The sequence below is a fragment of the Anolis sagrei genome, chromosome 2 (genome assembly GCF_037176765.1).
Source record: "Anolis sagrei isolate rAnoSag1 chromosome 2, rAnoSag1.mat, whole genome shotgun sequence".
In the NCBI taxonomy this organism is placed as follows: domain Eukaryota; kingdom Metazoa; phylum Chordata; class Lepidosauria; order Squamata; family Dactyloidae; genus Anolis; species Anolis sagrei.
The window spans coordinates 228918876-228939063 of record NC_090022.1 but is presented as its reverse complement, the minus strand read 5'-3'; the positions used below and the strand labels follow the sequence as shown (position 1 = coordinate 228939063).

General features: G+C 38.8%; 1 protein-coding gene across 1 annotated transcript in view; it reads left to right on the top strand.

Moving 5' to 3' along the window:
• Positions 1–951: 951 nt before the first annotated feature.
• The window catches only part of SLC28A3 (solute carrier family 28 member 3), a 59521-nt gene continuing 40284 nt past the window's right edge, over positions 952–20188 (top strand). The window contains exons 1-6 of the mRNA XM_060762118.2: positions 952–1082; positions 7101–7193; positions 10435–10511; positions 11909–12000; positions 17041–17230; positions 18791–18935. Coding sequence (XP_060618101.2) covers positions 1023–1082; positions 7101–7193; positions 10435–10511; positions 11909–12000; positions 17041–17230; positions 18791–18935 — 657 coding nt within the window. The 5' untranslated portion in view covers positions 952–1022. The remainder of the gene's footprint in view (positions 1083–7100; positions 7194–10434; positions 10512–11908; positions 12001–17040; positions 17231–18790; positions 18936–20188) is intronic.

The window sequence follows — 20188 nt, the reverse complement described above, 5'->3', positions numbered from 1 at the left end:
TTCACCTACAATCAAAAAGCATTCTGAACTCCACCAATGATGGAATTGAACCAAACTTGGCACACACAACTTCCAACAGAAAATACTGGAAGGGTTTGGTGGGCACTGACCTTGAGTTTTAGAGTTATAGTTCACCTCCATCCAGAGAGCACTGTGGACTCAATGATGGATCTGGACCAAACTGGGCATGAATACTCAATATGCCCCAATTTGAACACTGATGGAGTTTGGGGGAAATAGACTTGACATTTGGGAATTGCAGTTGCTGGGATTTATAGTTCACCTACAATCAAAGAGATTGTGAACCCCACCAATGATAGAATTGGGCCAAACTTCCCACACAGAACCCCCACGGGTCCCAACCGCCAGGTTGAGAAACACTGGTCTATATTTAATGCAAAACCTAATACATGGTCTTGGGTTCTGCTTTATGAAGGGCTGTCAGAGAACAGGATGTTGTTTGCAAGAATCCAACCTGAAATGGCTGTCCAATTGAAGCCTGGTTTTAAAATAAAGAACTATAAGAAGGGCAACAGGAACCTTGAATTTGCTCTTGTGTCAGGTCCTGGACAAACAATTGAAGAAGCACAAACTTCTGCAGTGCTTGAGAAATGCACTTGTTTTGGCCTACAGTTCCAGGAAACTCTCAGCTGACATGACCAGCAGAATATAGCAGATTTCATAGAGACTGACATGCAGTGGCTATGTAAGAGAGGTAATGACTAAAGAATCATTTGAACTTTAGGATGTGTCAAAACCATGTCTTAGCCATCCTCCTTTGTAGAATTTCACAAGCTTGGATTGTAGACATGTATGCAAGTGTGTGATTGACACAGAGAGAAAAGAGAGGAAGGTGGAGCAATTAATTCAGCCGTAGAGTTCTGGGTGTGGTTACAGTCAGGTAAACTTGAAATAGTAAAAAAGATTTCCTGCACCCAATGCTTCCTTGGGTATTGTTGCTGGTTGCACAGGGTTGAAAAGAATCCAAAGTTTTGAAAAACATAGTTATTCTGGCTAAACATATGGCTGCGCCAGAAGTTAACAACATTGCTTCTAATAGCTACAGGAACCCTGCATTTGAGGTAAGGCTAAACTTTTTCCTCTTTTTATGGAAGGTGAAAATTTCTCAGAATCTTTTTTTAAGGTTGTCTTTTTCTGGCAGAAATTATTTTGGCAATCATTGAAAGGCCTATCAAGTGCCACTCTGTCAACACAAAATTCAATCAAATACAGGAAATAGCTGGGGCCATGTGAACAGAGGATGTGTGCACTGGTTTTATTTTGTAAATGTATAGTATCACTCTTGTAGACCAGTCTTTGCTTTGCTTTGAGTTCTGTGTCAGGCGACATTACACTTAAAAATATTACAAGCACTTTGTTCACTGTCACTGTTTCATTAGAGAAAATAGTCTATTGTAGCTTCTGCTACAATTTTCTTTCTCTCAGTTATAGTCTCAAAGATATTACATGATCCCTTGGTATACAGTTTCAGCTGTATACAAAGACCTCAGACTGAAAGTGGATTGTTGTGGCTGTGAATATAATGTTGATGGCATGCCTACCTCAGTTAGGAAACCTTAGTAGGAATCCTGTTTTACAAACCCTTCATGTTTGGAAGAATCCTGCTTTGTCGTGCTTTTTATGTATGCAGTAAAAGGACAGAAAACAGTTATACCACCTGCACTGTTAATAACTCTTAGTGGAGCTTTACCCAGTACCTGGAATGATGAGAAGCAGCAGCTAATGCAGAAGTAAAACAGATCCATTCCTGCAAGAGTTTTCCTTTCTCTAAGGACCTCATAACATGGAGGTCCTTAACCCGGGGGACAGCGAGCACATCTGTGAGGCAATGTGGCAAATCCATTGGGGTGGCAAATCTATCAGGCACCACCCAACATCGCCTGCTTACCATCCCACACTCTTATCCATTTGGCCCCGGCTTGCGTCCAAGCTGTCTTCGGCTTGTCCTATGACAGCACAGGCAGTTGTCAGGATTGGCACTTAGCACACTGCCAAGATGCAGTGTGCATGGAGCCAGCATGAAGCCATGCTGGAAGGAGCCCTGAATTATTTGATGGGCTCCGGAGGGCTCCGTCCTGGCTGTGCCTCGGCAGTGTCCTAGGATGGAGCTGAAAGCCCATGTGATGAGGTTGCAAACCCCATGTAGGAATGAAAAGAATCTGGCTGTTTTTCTATTCAACCATTTCGCAACAAATAAAAATAGTTAGACCTATCATCCAAATGGACAGTAGCAATCATTCACAAGATGACAAAGTTCACAAGCCATTAAAAGCTTTGCTGCACACATATAGCCCTATTCTCTGACAAATTATATGCAAAATAAGTCACTTCAAATTCCAGAAGTATTTTTGGCTGCAGTGGGGGTGAAATCACATTCAAGATTTGGGAATAACAAAAATAGGATTAACAATTTCCTTTCATACTGAGTTCACAAAACATGTCACCTGGGAATAAAGCTTTCATTGCCTCCATCAGTCCTCACTTTCTTTATTAGTGTGGGGGAGAAAGTACACACAGAAGTGCAGAGGAGGAGATGAAGGCACATCTAGTCCTACCTTCATGGAGAATCTTGGAATGCTAGCCATGTTTAAATATTTGCAAAGATGTCATATTGAAGATAGAGCATGCTTGTTTTCTGCTTGGCTGGTTCTACACAGACACTTCCCACCTCATTGCATTTACCTTGGGAAACGTCCTACAACATTTCCACTCCAGCTGGAGGACAGATGGACTTGCTGCTCATCAGATAGCACATGTGAGCGTCATGTGGAAGGTCCTTCTCCAACTGGAGAGAAACGTTACGACTTCTCTCTCAACATGTGAGACCTCCATGAAGGGTGATACTTTGGACAGCATTGCCAAGAGGGTGCTGCGTACAAGGCAACAGATTTGCTGTGCTCCCTCTTTCCTCTATTGTTAAATCCAAAAGAGATAACTAAAGGGAAGATAAGAGATCTGACACCTATTCCTCTTTGCCATTGATCAAACCTACAATCTTGCATAGCTACCTGAAAGTTTAAAAAAAGTATTTAGACTCTCCAATATCTGATGTGATTGGGTCCCAAATTGCATACCTCAGTTCTCAGAGGTAAATAGCTTAATGATTGAAATTAAACAGTGTATCACTCAAGTAAATCTTTTCCAGTTAATTCTTTATTGGAAGTAAATACGGTAAGCCATTAACACCTAGCTTCTTCTGAATGTTCAAAAAGTTCACAGCAGTATTTATTATGGGTTTTTTAATACTTTATTTATAAGCTGCTGATAAGGGACCCAGGGCAGCTCACAACGATTAAACCAATCACAATGGTTTTTTAAAACCTTTTAAATAAACTGTGAGATAAACCACACTGATGGCACAGTGCTTCTACAATCAGACATCTTTCTCTATTTGAGGGAGGACTTCTAAATATATCCTATGGATGACACTGAGGCAGAGATGCAGGGTGACATTGTCTCAATGCGTTCTAATAGCACAAGTTCAGCATACAGTATTGTAATTCTTGTTTTGGTTACCACATAATTTTTTACCAAACATGCCAACAATGAAAACCTGGACTTACAGAGGTCAGGAAACCTTTTCAACCATGCAACAATCACATGCAGCTAGAATAATATATTTCAAGAGTTGGAAAAATACCAAAGGACAGCTAGTCCAACCCCCTTCAGCCATGCAAGAATTCACAATCAAAGCCCTCCTGTCAGATGGACATTCAATCTCTGTTTTAAAACCTCCAAGTAAAGAGATTCCACCATACTCCCAGGCAGCATATTCTTCTGTTGAATAGTTATTACCATCAGGAAATTCTAATATTTAGGTGAAGTCTCTTTTCCTGCAGTTTCATCTGTTGCTCTGTGTCCTTGTCCCTAGAGCAACAGAAAGCAAGCCTGCTCCAGCTTCAATATAACATCCTTTCAAATATTTAAACATAGCTGTCACATCTATTTTTAATCTTCTCTGATCCAGACTGAACATATCCAACTCCCTAAGCTACTCTTCATATGGATTAAACCAATCATAATGGTTCCAGACCTTTAATCATTTTGCTCTCCTCTGGACATACAACCTGTCACATTGCCTTTTTAGGTTGCGCCATTTCGCCAGTGCAGCTCGTGGTCCCCCCGCGTTCCCTTCCTCAACCCTTCATCACATGGTAGGAGTGAGAAAGGGTCCCTTCCCTCATCAGAGGGCAGAAAGGGTGGCAGCACACATTTCCCCAGTGCTTTTTCTGCCATCACATGGGGATTTGGGGAGGAAAGTGTGGGTAGCTGTGTCAGAGCTACCCAAACAACACTTTCCTCCCCATGGTGGAGGACAGAGCACCTTTCCGCACTTCTCCTCCACTTTGAGAAAAAAGTGAGTGGGGCCTGCCATGGGTGGGACCTGAGTCTCGCAGGGAGAGAGGGCGAGATAGAAATAAAGTTTATTATTATTATTATCATCATTATTACCATTGTGTGATGGAGTGCAGCAGGCCCTGTTCAAGCCCACTAAATAAAGCAGCAAAACAGGGCATTTTTGTCCCATGTGAAGAGGTCCCTAGTCTAGCAGGGGCTTCTTCTGTATCATTGGAAAGCAGGGGTGAATCAGCAGATACATCCAACTGTTTTCCTTTGGGTTCCTGTGAATGCCCATTGTAATAGGGCAAGCTAAAGGAATGCTCTTCAGCAACATGAAAATGGTCATGCTGTGAGACAAAGCTGCATCCCATAAAAGGTAGTTTAGGAGGTAACACCAGGAAGCATAGCTACATGCCTGACATTAATCTCCTCTTGCATCAATGTTAAGGTATTTTAAAGCTTCTGATTTTCAAGTTGCTGGTTTATTAAAGCTTCCGATTTTCAGAATAATCTCCAGAACTGTTCACAACTTGTTATTTTCTGAGAAGCAGTTTTTTAACTCAGCAAAACTTTTATGGGTTGGGTGATGAAGAACAAATTTCATCCTTTCTCTTCCTCCTACCAGCTATTTCCTGCTAAACAGCTAGACTCTGGAGAAGGAGCTGAAGATGAGGAGAAAGGAAGAAAGGGGAAATAATAGGTTCAGCAGAGCATTCGTTAAGATTGCAAGAGGAAATGTCACTTTTCAGTCAGTTTCGGATGATGTGCAATTGCACCTTCTTTTTCAAACAGATCTTATGCTGGAAATTAGCAAATAATTGTGTCTGCCTGGAGGCTGAGCTTTAAGCTCGTACTTGCATGTTTGCCTCAAAGCTAGCTGCTTAAGTCCTTTGTTTTTCCATCCCTTGTTGATGTAGACCTGCATTCCTTGCAAATGAATGAAAGTAGCACTCAGAATGCAGATTCACTTTGAGTCAGCTGTAGGGCAGGGCTGTGCTTAGATGGATTTTTTCAGTCTTTTGGTAGGGTTACAGACTCTCTGTTGCACAACTGAAATAGATAAAAGCTGGGGGAAAGAGGTGTATTTTCACAATTTGAGTGTTTTTTTAACCCTGTGGAAAAGATTGAGTGAGTTTCATTTCTCATGTTTGTATTTCTACAAGGAGCCCAAAACAGCTGGCACTATCTGTTTCGACCTGCCTGTGAAGCACTGTTTTGGCCTATTGGTTGACCAGCTGCACACCACACAGAGAAATAAAGAGACAATGCATCTTCCCCTTAAATATGCAGGCATGTGCATGAAATGAACATACATTAACATATGTTTACAGATCCAAATATGGGGAAATTGTTATCATTGAAATTGAAGATATATCTCACCATAAATGGCAGTTGTGTCCTCATCTTCCTTTTTTATCTTTAAACTGGACATAGAGAAAAGTAGGATGTTCCTTCAGATATGGTTAGCAGAACAGACTGGTTTTCTTCTGTTGGTCCCCTTACAATTTACACATCCTAACTGAAATTATTATGAGCTACCTGTGCTCTGAATGGAGTCAGGTGGGAAATTCTTCATTACTTTTGGAGGTCTTAAAAACTTACACGTATCCTAGCAAGCTCTTTTTCATTGGCTAAATTAACGTATTACCATAATATGGATTTTGGAGTTTGGAAATTTTACCAGATCCCATCTGATCTTGAAAACTAAGCAGGGTCAGCTCTGGCTAGCAGATGGGAAAAAAGGAAATCTTGTTTCATAAACTGTATAATTGCTGGCCAATCTGTTGTCTTTTTTTCTGTGAATCATGGTTAATTACTTGTGTTAATAGATCCATTTTCATTAGCTCTGTCATGTTTAGTATTCATTGTTCCATTGTTAGTAAAAAAAAATATTTCCATTTTTGTGCGTATGTTATTCTAGCCACTGTTATTAAATAGTAGAATAATTTGGCTTTTTTCCATTTCAAAGTCTGTCATTCCAAGTAAGAAAGACTCGGGTTTAGATTGGAAATGTATACCTAATATTTTTTGGATTTTTTCATAAATTTCCTTACAATATATTTTTGCTTTTTTGCATGTCTGCCACATGTGATAGAAAGTCCCAATATTCTCTTTGCACTTCCAACATTTGTCTGTAGTGTTTTGGTAATGTTTTGAGAGTTTTTTGGGGTGTTAAATACCATTGGTATCAATGGTATAAATGGTATTTATTTTCAAAAATTCAACCCAAGAAAGAGCCAATCCTATTGAGAAGGATCACCTCCCGTCAACTAATTTTGCCCACCACTAACTCATCCCCACAATGCCGCAGCAAAACAATGCTTCCTGGAGGGCTGGACATATGCCTAAAAGTCTGTATTTTCTGTAATGCGGTTTAAAGCCCAAAGAAACATATTGTAAATAAACTGTTGCAAATGTCATGTGTCCAGTTCAGACCCCTTACAAGGTGTTGCAAATTATTTGGTCCATGTAGATCAGGGACACTCAAACTGTGGCCTTCCAGCTGTTTGGACCTCCAACTTCCAGACATCTTGACCATTGAACACGCTGGCTAGGGCTGCTGGGAGCTGGAGGCCCAAATAGCTGGAGGGTTGCATTTTTGAGGCTGTTGGATGTAGATGAACTCCTAAAGACCTTTGTGAAAAACATTATTAGGTATACTTAATACTCATTCTTGTAAAGTGCTGTCAATATGCTGCTTATCTCATCTTCCTTTTTTTTTTTTTTTTGTCTTTTAGGGGGATATTGAAAAAGACAGTCCAAATGAGAAAAATAATATTGCATTTAGAAACAGAAACTTGGAAAATGGCAATTCTCTACATCCTGAAGAAGTAAGATTTTTTTTCCTACTAGATTACTACAAACAGTGGTACATCTAAACCAAAATCGAACTAACTGTTCAATTTAAAACTAGGAAAAGTTACTTTTTGAACTATGGCTCAGAATATCCTGAGGCCAGCATAAGAGTTGATGAAAAAAGTGCTCTGATCAAAATATATATCAGAGTTTTGGATTATACAGTAGAGTCTTGCTTATCCAATATAAATGGGTCGGCGGAACATTGGATAAGCGAACATGTTGGATAATAAGGAGGGATTAAGAAAAAGCCTATAAAATGTCGAATTATGTTATGATTTCACAAATTAAGCACCCAAGCAGCATGTTTTACAACAAATCGACAGAAAAAGCAGTTCAATAGATAGTAACGTTATGTAGTAATTACTTATTTACAAATTTAGCACCAAAACATCACAATGTATTGAAATAGCTGTGGATACAGGCGGGAGGCAGACTGCGTTGAATAATACAGAATGTTGGATGAGCGAAGGTTGTCTAACTGAGACTCTAGTATAACTCCAACCAGCATAGAAATGGTAAAATGTGATGGGAATTGTAGTCCACCAAAACCAGTATGGTGACAATGTTCCTAGTACTGTTCAGTGTTCACTGTGTGATTGCATCTGTTTTGTTAAAGAAAATATATAAATGATATTATGGTGACAGAGTAGGCAAATATGGCCATCTGTCAACATGTCCCCCAGTAAGCTTCTGGGGACGTCAGTACTTGTGGATAATCACCAGTTTCAAGATATCTTTGACTGGTGTTGGCATTTTGCCAGGCAAGGAAAAAAGCGGGGGGTTTTCATGAAAACCCAGTTTCTGCCGGTAATGTCCTGCCAAGACATTGTTTTTGTCTCAGCAAGCAGAAGAGGTAGGGGAAGAAAAAACTCCTGCTCCAGCATGGCAGCTGTAACTAACAGCAAAAGGAATGTCTAATTGCCATCTTCAAAGAAGATTTTTCAGGACTGTATCCTGTGATTCACTTCTGGATATTGGACAATTAATAATCCCACCAGCATTCAACTTTTGCTCCTGAAGACATGAGTTATCTAAATCTCTTATCTGGAACTAAATGGAATGCAACTAGAAACAGCTGTCATCAACTCCCCCAGAGCTAGTATTTTAAGAAATGCCAAGGTTAACAAATTATTTCGACTGTGACACCTAGAAGTATACATAACCATCAAAGGTTAAAGTTTTTTTCCCCTCAAAACCATAAGAAATTACTTTTCCCAGGGCGAAGAAACAGGAAATATATATTTGAACTGTAACACCTCCTTTTGGGGGTAAACCAGTAGTTCGCAGCAGCAGCAGCAACAACAAAAACTGAAGAAAGATAGAAAATGTATTGTATGACTATGACTACGAAAGGCACAATGGCCAATTACTTGGCACCAGTAGGATGGGAAAAGAAGTAACACCAGCAATGAAACTTTGCCACTGCTCCCTGCCCTAAAGATATAGTGTTCTAATCGACATCGCCCTTCTAATCCTAACTACAGTATCATCTGGCTCTTGCACTTTTTCCACCTGCCCTGTCCTATAATCACAACTTTTTTGCACAAGCCCCTCCCACCCGAGTCTAGTAGTTGATTACTATGTCAGTCGGTTTGTTTGATGGTGTTATTTTATGTTGCTTTTATGTTGTGCTATGATGTTGTTTTTAATTAATTTTATTTTGCTATATTTTAATTCTATGTTTAACTGGGCTTGTCCCCATGTAAGCTGCCTTGGGGAGATGGTGGTGGGATACAAAAATAAAGTTGTTGTTGTTGTTGTTGTTAATAATAATAATAATAATAATACATAATACATAATTCTCTGGCAAAGCTGACTGGGGAGCCAATTCAGACAAGCTAGAATTTGGTGAAATTGAAATTCAAAATCCAACAGGAAATAGTAAGATTAGGGGGGGGGGGGGGGAATTTCCCTGGAAGCTATACGTAAAGTCTTCAAAAAGGGGATGATAAGAGGCTTGAAGCCAAACAGAAAAATCTGCATAGACAAGCAGTGAGAACTTCATAAGAGGGCAGATTTGTGATTGGGCTGTGCTGCGGAAGCATTAGCATGAGAACATCCATAATATACAATGAGAGAGAAGTGAAGAAGAGGAGGATGATCTCCTGCTTCTGAATGGAAAATTGAATGGAAAAGAGATGTCTAGAGTTTAAGATAACAACTAACAAAGATTTGCAAAATAATTATGATCAACAAATTGATTAGGTTAATGGAGGAGAAGTATTTGTCTAACTTTAATAGCGATTGGGGATATATTGATTAATATGAAGTTGGGGATTGACTAATTGTGGGATTTATAAGTTAGTGATATGTTCCTAAATATAGAAGTGTGATTAGACAATATTTCTTAAAGGAAGCAGACAAGTCACAGCTAAAAAAAACCATCAGAGAGTGCGAGATCAGTAGATTAGTTTTTATCTTTCTTAGTTAGATTTGCTTTAGTGTATAATATGTTTGGTGTATTTGTTTAAGTAGTTTTGTCAGTTTTATATTAAGAAAAATGTTTGGTTTTGTGTGGAGAATATTGTCATTTTGTTTGCTGCAATTCGTTTCTTTGCATATGTCTTTGTATAATGGTAGGTTTGTTTCTTTGAATAAAAATTAATTAAAATTAATTAAAATGCATATATATATATATATATATATATATATATATATATATGCATAGGGAGGGAGGTACTTCCCCTCAGCCCCATGGCACTTATAATTTATGTGAGAAAGAAGCTGAAATTCAAAACTTTAGTCCTGGCTTGCTTATTTTTTAAAAGTTTAGGAAGTAAGCTTTTCAGGACTGTGACATGGGGGGGGGGGGGGCTGTAAACATTTGGTTGTACTATGTGTCCTGATTTAAATTGGATCCCCCACATTGCTGAAATCTGGGAAGAAGAAAAATCAAAGTTTCCTTATCTAACGATATGAATAACATAGAAGTTCACTCACTCGCTTATCCACAGCTTATTACAATGTTCGTAATGTGACATTTTCAGTACAGTTCCTCAATTCTCCCAATAACTGATCTTAGCTATTATTAAGAGTATCTGGTTATGAGATGATGGTGACACTGGTGGTGGGAAAACAATTGACATGAGGCTGCTTGAGGTTTGTTTGCAAATAAAAACCTTGCTTTCCTTATAACTGGTCAAAAACGTATGATGCAAAAACAAGAGATGCAAATCACATCATCATGGGGTTTCCCCCCCTTTCTTTCCACAGCATGATGCAAACATCAATATTGAGATGGATGACCAAGTGAGTAAACATGAATCACATTCAAAATCTGTCTTCCAAAGGTAATCATTTCATTTTGGATTCTCCACCTACCAATTTTCCTCTTTATGTGAAGTCCCAAAGGCCACTGATTTACTATCCGGGTGGATGTAGTCATGTTCCAGATGCCCTTTTACATCTGGGAAATTTGGAGCAGGCTCTGGCACAGTGTAAGGTGACAGCTATTTCCCTAGGCGTTCAAGGGTAGCTGAAATAGAGCAGGATATGTTTTTGGAGCCTAGCATTGGCCCCAGAATGGAGCTGCAAGAACTATCTCCCTCCATGTTTCAGCTCAGGAGGAGTCTCCACAGCAACCTGCCTCTTCTCCAAAACGCTGTTGCATTCTTTAGATGCAAAATGGAGCCCATGGAAGCCACCATTCTTTGAAAGGAGTCCTTTTTTAACGTTTTAAAGCCTGAGAGGGGGCAGGGGCTGGTTAGTTGTCTAGCTGTCCCCTTGCCAAGAAGCCCCCTGCATGAGAAGCAAAAGAATAGGGAACTGGATGTTAAGCTCCGGTTCCCTGCACATTTTCTGCTGTGTAGAAGGGCCCTTAGAACAGCCCTGTATGGTTGAATTGACTACGGTATTTTTGTACAATATGCAATTATAGTACTTTGATTCTACTTTCACTATAATGACCTCATCCCATGAAAAGTGTAGGATTTGTAGTTTTCTAAGGTATTTCAAACTCTCTGCCAAGAGCACCAGTGACTCGTCAAACTACATTTCCAAGGATTCCATAGCATGCAGCTATGACAATTTAAATAGGATCATGGTATATAATGATGTAGCAATGTCTCATGGGCTGCCTCCTTCCCATTACTTTCAGTTGCCATTCTGGTAGTAATTGAGTAGGAGGGAGGCAGCCAGCAAGACACACAGTGCCTTTGTGGCTGAAAAGCAGGATAAACATTCTCTAAATAAGTAAATGAATGAATGAAGACACAGTGTGAAGCAGACTATAGTTGTTCTAATGTTATCACTTTACCTCAAGCCACTCATTTGGTGCCTGGGCTGAAAAATCTTAAATTCTGCATGCTATAAGTAGATTGACGTCTCATTGACCTAGGCTATAAACCTCTAAACTGTTTTCAGGTGAAAAACCTATAGAACTCCATGGGACTTACGTTTGGGTAGACATGCCTAGCATTCAATTGTTAATAGGAGAAATGGAACTGTGTGCTTCCATTTAAAGCAATGGTATCCCAGCAAGGGTCTAATTTTGACTGCATGATTTCTATTATGTTTTTAATGGTTTACCAGATAAGTATGAGAAGTCTAAAATACCCACATTACCAGTGTGCAAATTGTTACAATCATTATATTGATTACAACAACATTTGTCAACATTTCATATATTGATGTTTGAGAATTATTATTTATTCACAGCCGTACACCATTTTTTCAATTATTATTCCAGGTATCTTGAAAAGAAATATGATATGGCCCTTCACTTTTTCAAGAAACATAAAACCATAATTCGACGAGTGGTTTATGGAATATTGGCCGCAGGTATTTATTTGAAGTTTGGGTAAAATGAAATGTCTTCCTTTTATGTACAACTTAGGTTTAGAAGCTTCTAACCTAAGTTGTACATTCCTTTATGAAGGAATTGTGTTGTTTGTTTCCTATTCACGTTCAAATCCATGTCAAGCTGCTGGTACTTACCTTCAGAGCCTTGAAAAGCTTGAGATCAAAATGCTATAAATACCATTTATGGGATTTCCATAACAACCGCCTACATTTTGGGTGCTGATTCCAGCCTGCAATATTAGTTACATAGAATCACCCTTTGACAAAGTTGGAATCATGTAGCGTTCCAGTTATTGAGGGAATGCAACTCCCAATATTCCTCATTACTGACTATGCTGGCTGGGACTGATGGAGTTTGCAGTCAGGGTTACATGTTTCCCACCCTTCTATCAAATCCATTGTAGGAAAATGTAATGTTTTGTATGACCCACTTGCCAATTGGAAGTCATTCTATGTCTGTATATTCTGACAGTTACTTCCTAATCTGAACAATCCCTTTATGTGGCACTCCCATTCTTTTACAGTAATCTTTTTGCTGGAGTTCCTCGGCATATTTCTTCTGTGGTCTTTTTATTTTATGTGGATCATATATTTGTCCTCCTGTTGATTATAAAGTATCCATACTTTCATCTTACATTTCTCACTAATTTCTCAGATCTTGTGGAAGAGGTCTCTTGTTCTACCTTTTCTGCTATCTTCTTCAGTTTGATTACAGCAATGGTGGCAATAGTTTTCTTTCTCTTTACACACAAATCACCACAGACCTCCATTGAGGGACTTCTAGGTTGAATTGGCACCAAATGGTCATGGCCCTTTGCAGATCTGATGAGTAACAGGCAGTCGATTTGGCAATTGTGATTTTGAGGAGTCACAAATCAGCGTAAATTGCCTCCTTGGCATGGGATTCCACGCAGGAGTCCCATTCCTGGTGCTCAGGTGGTCCAAATCACCAGGAAAGAGCCACCAGATCCCACCACATTTCAGCCACTGGAGATGGTATTAGCATCACACTTCAAGCATTCTTAGACTCCTTTCTTAGAATATTTTACTCAAGATGCCACATTTGTTTCAAACAATTCTAATGGAATACCAGTTGAGCAATGCTCCCCCCCCCCAACAAAGCTCCAATTTTGTTTGACAACACTCCTAGATTTAGATTCAAAGTATCACAAAACTCCAAAACTTGAAACTGTATCTCTCAGTTTGCTATTACATTTAGATGAAAAACTGAATTATTTGCGGGCGGGGGGAGGGGCAGTATTGCTACATGGATCAGACTTATTTCAGCTGAAACCAGGACTCTTCTTATTGGGGATTGATGGATAAACACATGAAAACGAAATGTGGAAGAATTTCCCTACATGTGAATACAGGTGAATACAGGTCTTAGAATGCTGTATGCAGAGAGGTGAAAAGATATAGTGATCCCATCGCAAGAAGATGGGCTGATGAAACTGTCTGATTTAACTGAGATAGAATAATGATCTTGATTAGAGAAAAATAATAAAGTTGTTTTTTAAAAGATTGGAAAACAATAATAGCATTTCTGCGAGGAAATGGTACACAGCATTCCAGATGAGGTCGGACCAAAGCAGAATTGAGTGAGGTTATTACTTCTCATGATTTAATTCCCAAACTTTTTTTGGTTATGAAACCTATCAGAAGACTTTTGTCCTCTGCGGAACCCTAACTCTGTTCCTAAGCATTGTGAACCTTCAAAGATCTTCCTTTTTCATCTACTCCTATTGCTTAAGTGTTGTTGTTATTATTATTGTTGTTGTTATTGTTGTTATTATTATTATTATTATTATTATTATTATTATTATTTCGGACATTTGTATCTTGTCCTATCTCAACCTCTGCAGAGGGACTCAGGTTTTGTATAATGTGGTTGGTTTGGAAATAAAGAGAAAACATTTTAAATATAACTACACACCTTTAGTTTGGTACAGGGAAATATTGGATTTGCACCTAAAGTGATGAATGAAAATGCTTCATTTTGTACTCGAGTTCACCTCCAATATTTCGTAATGAAATGGAAGAGGGATAAGTCATCAAGAGTCTTTGCTGTGGCTCCTGGTACCAAAATTCCTCTAAGAGAGGTCACCTAGGTGCTAAGAGAAAGAGAAAAATAAGATCAATATAAAGGGACCTTCCTGGCTTTGCAGCTCATGTGGATGCCCTGATGTCAAGTGCCATGCATAGAGCATTACAAGACCTCCAAAGAAAGAGAGGTTTTCTGATGCCTAAAGGAAAAGAACCTAAGCAGTCAGGGCTTGAGTGGAATGTAAGTAACTAATAATACTTCTTATCTATGTACTGGTACTTCTCCTTTTGGTTGCATTTGACTTCTGCATTCATACATACATTTTTATTTGTTTTGGATAATAAAGGGTGTGCCAAGTTAATTCTTGATCCATCAAGCCATGTAGGAGCCTTTGAGGTACAAACATGAATACATACACATGTATAAATTCGCTCTTTTGTTTCCAAAATCCAGATGTGGCATTGGTAATTCCAGGACATTTCAGGTTTTCTTTCCTTTTTTTCAAAAGTCTTTTTGTTCCTACCAGGAGAGCAAGTTGAGGTTTTTATTTTTAAAAAAATACTTTCTAGACTACCAGCCTTTCTTCTTTCTCCCCCCTTTCTCCTTTCCCCACATGTTTTAAGTTGGTTCTATAGAGTAACAGTCCCAAATTGTGTTCCACAGAACCCAAGGGTTCCACAAAAAGACTTGTAAAAAATGCTTGTAAAAATGCTTGTACTAGAGTAGGAAGATCTTACTGAAACTCAATGTACCTCTACTTTAAAAATGAAACTCTCGTCTCTTTATTTCCAAAGCTACTATGGTATGCAAAACACACAGATAATAGGAGTAGCTGAAAGAAGAAAGAACTGTGCAGGTTCACAATGCTTAGGGGCAAACGTATGGTTCTGTGGAAAAATCAGAAACAAATTTAGAGTTCTGTGGAGCAAAAAAATCCTCTGAAGGGGTCCATGACCAAAACGGTTTGGGAGTCACTATCTGAACTCTCATAATTTAGGTAATTTTTTGTCCATTATTGTAATTATTGTTTCTTACTTCCAAGAATGGGGAGAGCCAATCATAGGATCAGATTATTTGCAAAAATCTGGCTTTGGTCTGCTTTGAAAAGAAAAAAATTCTCCAAAAACATTTCTCCAAATAAATTGTTCAATTTTGTAATCAGTTCTTTTGTTCTCTGAAGGACCTAGGGACCAGTATGTAAGAGGAAAAAATTGGTCTTTTATTCTATTTATCAAAGAGATTATCCTCCCTATAATATCCCATAGAATGGAGTGAACCAAAAAATATATCTGTTTTCCCCATCATGAGAGCCCCTGATTGAAAGCCCATTCTCTCTAGAATGGTCAAATAGTACAAACAGAATCAATACCGATTTTATTAGTTCATGGTTGTAATTTCCTTTCATTAGCCTCTTTGTTTCTTTTTGTGCTTTTGCATGATCAGCCGGACTGGTTATGTTGGAACGACTGGCCCTGCCTGGACTGTTGCCCTAGTACTGGTCTCAATGGAACTAGCCCAGAAATTGGCCAGGTATCAAAGGGATGATTCCTTGTAACTGGCAGTGTTTGACTTCACCTGTAATCATGAAATTATCCCTGCTAGCATTAAGTCAACATTCATTATAGGGTATTTGTTCAGGGTGGATTGATTTAAATAGTGATATAAATTTTGCAAGAAAAATATTTGTACCCCCATTGTTGATTTAAATCAAGTTTCCTAAGTATACTTTCCCTTATTTATTTGCTTGTTTGTTTATTTATTTTTATTTACTGCATTTATATACCACCTTTCTCACCCCTGGGATAAAGGTACTGTCTGGATGCGCCCCTAGTCTCAAGGGGTGGTGGGTGGAATTTCTGCAAGGAGGAGTGCGTAAATTTGTTCCATGATTTAAAACTCTTAGTAAACAGGAATGTCTGCACTCATTTTCCGTGAAACAGCCAGAATACAGAAGCTGAGGCTAGCAGAGATGCAGCAGTGAAAGGCAGGATAACGGGCACCCTCCTCTTCCTTCCTACATTTATTCATTACATTCCACTCACTGTAGTAATTAGGACAATTTTCTCTTCCTTCCTCATACTCCCAACCCATATCCTTTCTGATGCGTAAGGAAAGGGTGCATCTACACAGTAAAATGAAGCAATTTTGACACAACTTTAATTGTCATGGCTCAATGGGGTGGAATTCTGGAAGATGATGTCTGCTAAGACACTAGCACTCTTTGGCAGTGAAGACTACAGACTTTGTAAAATGACAACTCCTGGGATTCTATAGCATGGAGTTAAAGTGGTGTCAAACTACATTCGTTATACACTGTAGATGCAGTCTCAATCTATTATGCTTTGGGAAATTTTGACCCTATGTTCCAAGAACCCCAAGAATTTTACAAGTCCGATATTAAAGAAAATAAGTGTTGTATAGTGGCAGTGTGTGTTGATGGTATATGCAGTTAAGTGCTTTCTAAAAATACTTTGTTGAAGAATCTGTGTGACTCAAAACTCAGACTGAAACTATAATTGTTGACTAGTAGCAAAGCCCCAAGCTTTGTGTGATTGTTCTCCTTATGCTTGACTTATGAACTTATGAAAATATCTTAAGAAGATATCTTTCCTTGAAATTTCTTTGGACTTTCCTCTATGATTGTCTCAGAAGTGAATTAGAAAATGCTACTCTGGAAGACCAGAGATTTGAACCCTGGTCTACCAAAGGGACACCTTTACTTCTTATCCTTATTGCTTTCTGCTTTCTAAGGGTGAGCTTTTCTGCAAGTAGAAAGAAAAATCTGTGGCTAAGCACCCTGAATCCTACATGCAGGATTGTTTGATGGATTATTGTTTTCCAAGCAAACTTGACTAAAACTGGGCATCCTTGGCTAAACTTAGCTAAAACTTTGGGGCTTTATTTGGGAGGAAGCAAGGAAGTAGACTGAGTTACCACTAACTGATGTGTCCATGTGCTTGTTTCCATGACAGCTTATCTGGCAATGGTAATTGCAGCCTGTACCTTGAATTTTCACAGAGCTTTGCCTCTCTTTGTCCTGACCGTCCTTGCCATCTTTTTCATTTGCTGGGACTTTCTGATGGCCAAATATGAGAACAGAATTGCTAAATCTCTTTCTCCTTTTGGAAAGTTTCTGAGTAAACAGTGGTTTTGGCTGAAATGGTAAATATGTGATGAATTTCTTTCTTTGTTGTTTTAGATCAAAAAGGAGACTCAATTGTTGATGTTTTTCTTTTGTTGTTTGTTTTTTTTAGATATAGTAGTAGGAATTAGTTAATTAAGAATTACATTTTAGAATCATAAAATAGAAAGAAAATAAAAAGAAAGCTTTAGGGTGGGAATAATCTGATCCTCACCATCTTGTTAGACTGTAACATCATCCCTCACCAGAAAAGGCAATGGTGGGAAATGTTGGGCTTGTAGTTATGGAGGCCTACATAATTTCCACCTCTGTCCTAAACAAATAACAGCCGATATATCCATAACATGCAAACTATAAAATATGTGATTATATCATAAAACAACCCCTATAACCGTTTTTTATAATAAAAAAACACTGATCTATCATGCAGCAGTTAACACATATTGACTAGTGTCCTGCTGGTGATATAAAAGTGTAAGTCTACTTGTACCCACATGTGCTTTTTGGTTGTTGGAGAGGTTAGTATTCTCTTCCACCCCCAATGACCAAAGTCCCACTCCTCAACTCTTAGTTTTCCTGCATTATCCATTTGAATAATAATTTCATGACTAATGGAGAACATGGGGAATTGGAGACGCATCTGGCTATGTTCCTGTAGCCAGATGCAAAATTATTACCTTATCCACTGAAACCTCTGGAAGACTCCAGGTGATCTTGGTAGAAGATGCTGATTGTCTGTGTCTGGTTAAAGAGCATAGCCAGATGCTTCTTGGATGCCCTGTGTTCTCCTCTAGTCACAGAATGGCTGTTGAAAGGGATATTGCAGCAAACTTTGGAGTGGTGAGCAGGGAGCTATAGCAGAGCTCTCAGCTATGAACATTTAGGGCCTTTCTACACAAGCCTAAAGCCCACTATGGATTTCAGATTAGCCTGAGGCAGGTTAATCTGGATTAACCCAGAGTAAACCTGGATTTCCAGGTTTAACTGCAGGTTCAGGAAAAACCTGCAAAGATTCAGGCCTTTCAATAAGATCCGGATCTTTGTAGGTGTGGGCCCTCTTGTGACTGAGTCTCAGGATTGTCTTCCATGATCCTGAGGGTCAATCTCTACACCATCCTGGTTTTTCAGGCTCTAGGAGCCCAAACAAACCAAGATGGCATTGCTGCACTGCCACCCTGCATTCCCTCGCCTCCTTTTCTAATAAACACTTAAAAAGTACAGAGTCACCATTCCTGGAAATGATGCAATGGAGCTTTAGAGAAGGAATTTCCTCTTCCCCTCACAACAGATCCAATCCATTATTTCCAGGAGCAACAGAGCACTTTGATGCCTTACCTGGTCCTTTGCAACCCACGTAATGATTTACTGAGCCCCTCATAGATAGCTACATACAAATGACATATTGTGTTTGGCTTAGAGGATATAGTTTCTTCAATGGAAATGTGGTAACAAAATGGTCTAATTAGATAAAGGAAATTAGATAAAGATATAGCAAATTAGATAAAGTGTTCTTATCAGATTATGAGCTTCTCATTAGCCTTTGTCATTCACTGTCCTATTTTCAAACCCATTTTGCCTAGGGTAGTGTGGATCTCTCTAATAACTGCCATTGTATGCTGGCTTATCTTTGACACTGCCAAACAAGGAACCAGACAGCTCATATCCTTTGGTGGACTAGTTGTGTATGTTCTCTTGATGCTGATTTTTTCTAAATATCCAACAAAGGTGAGTGTTTCTGTTCCTTCATTTTTCCATTTTGGTGCTTATATATTTGCTAGGCATTAATTCATCCTCTCCTGAGCTGAATTATGCAGATGCATTGGACTATGACTAGCTGTCACTGAGTAGGAATGATATGAGTTTTAATCCAACAAAATTGGATGGTGTCAAGGTTAGAGAAAGTTGCATTAGCTGAAAATGAAGAATCCCTTAAGTTCCTTCTATAAAATATTTATAATACATAGTAACAGTACATGTGGGTGAGGGTATTAAATCCCAGAATCTCCAAGTCAGAATGACAAGTGTTGGCAGAAAGCTGAATGATTTATAGGCCAAAAATGTAGTGTGTCCCAAGCTCTGGTTGTTCAACCTTAACCAGAGTTTATTCTCATTCTCTCCCTTTCTGAATACTTGTGAAACACCAATCTTCATAAAAGGGTAAGAAAGCCTTCCATGGGTGAGGGATGTTAACCTAAATTTGTTGTTATTCATCATCAAATTAACTCAGACTTATGGCTATTCTGTGGATTACAGACCACACCACTCAGATCTTTCAGACAGGGCCTCAAAACCATCCTGTCATCAAAACCCTTCTTCTTGCAGATTCAGACTCACACCTTCCTAGATTGAGTCTATCCATCTGTTTGATTGATTGATTGATTGAGTCTAACCATATTCCATGATTGACTCTACTCATCCTTTCCTACAAACTTCTACTATCCCAAACTTTATTGGCTCTTTTCCTAGTGAGTCATGTCTTCTTATGGATTGTCAAAAGTACAACAGTATCCGTTTACTCATCTTGGCTTCCAGGAAAGTTCAGGTTTCATTTGCTCTAAGACTCAATTATTAGTCATTTTGGAAACCCATAGCGCATGTCTCTGTCAGCATCACGTTGTAAGTGAGTTGATTACTTGGTATCAGCTTTATTCATTGTCAGGCCTTCAAAATCATATCTAGAAACCAGAAATGATATGGCATGGATGTTTCTGGGTTTGGTATTTAATAATATGTTTTTACACTTAAGGATCTTATCTAGTTCTTGCATAGCTATCCTTCAGAATCTTAGGCTGTAGAATTAATGTAGTTTGATGCTATTTTAATTGCCAATGCTATGGAACACTGGGAGTGGTTGTTTGATAAGGTCTCTTGCCTTCTCTGTCAAAGAATTCTGGTGCCTCATCAAACTACAAATCTCGGATTCCATAGTACTGAGCCATGGCAGTTAAAGAAGTGACTAACTGCATTATATAGTGTAG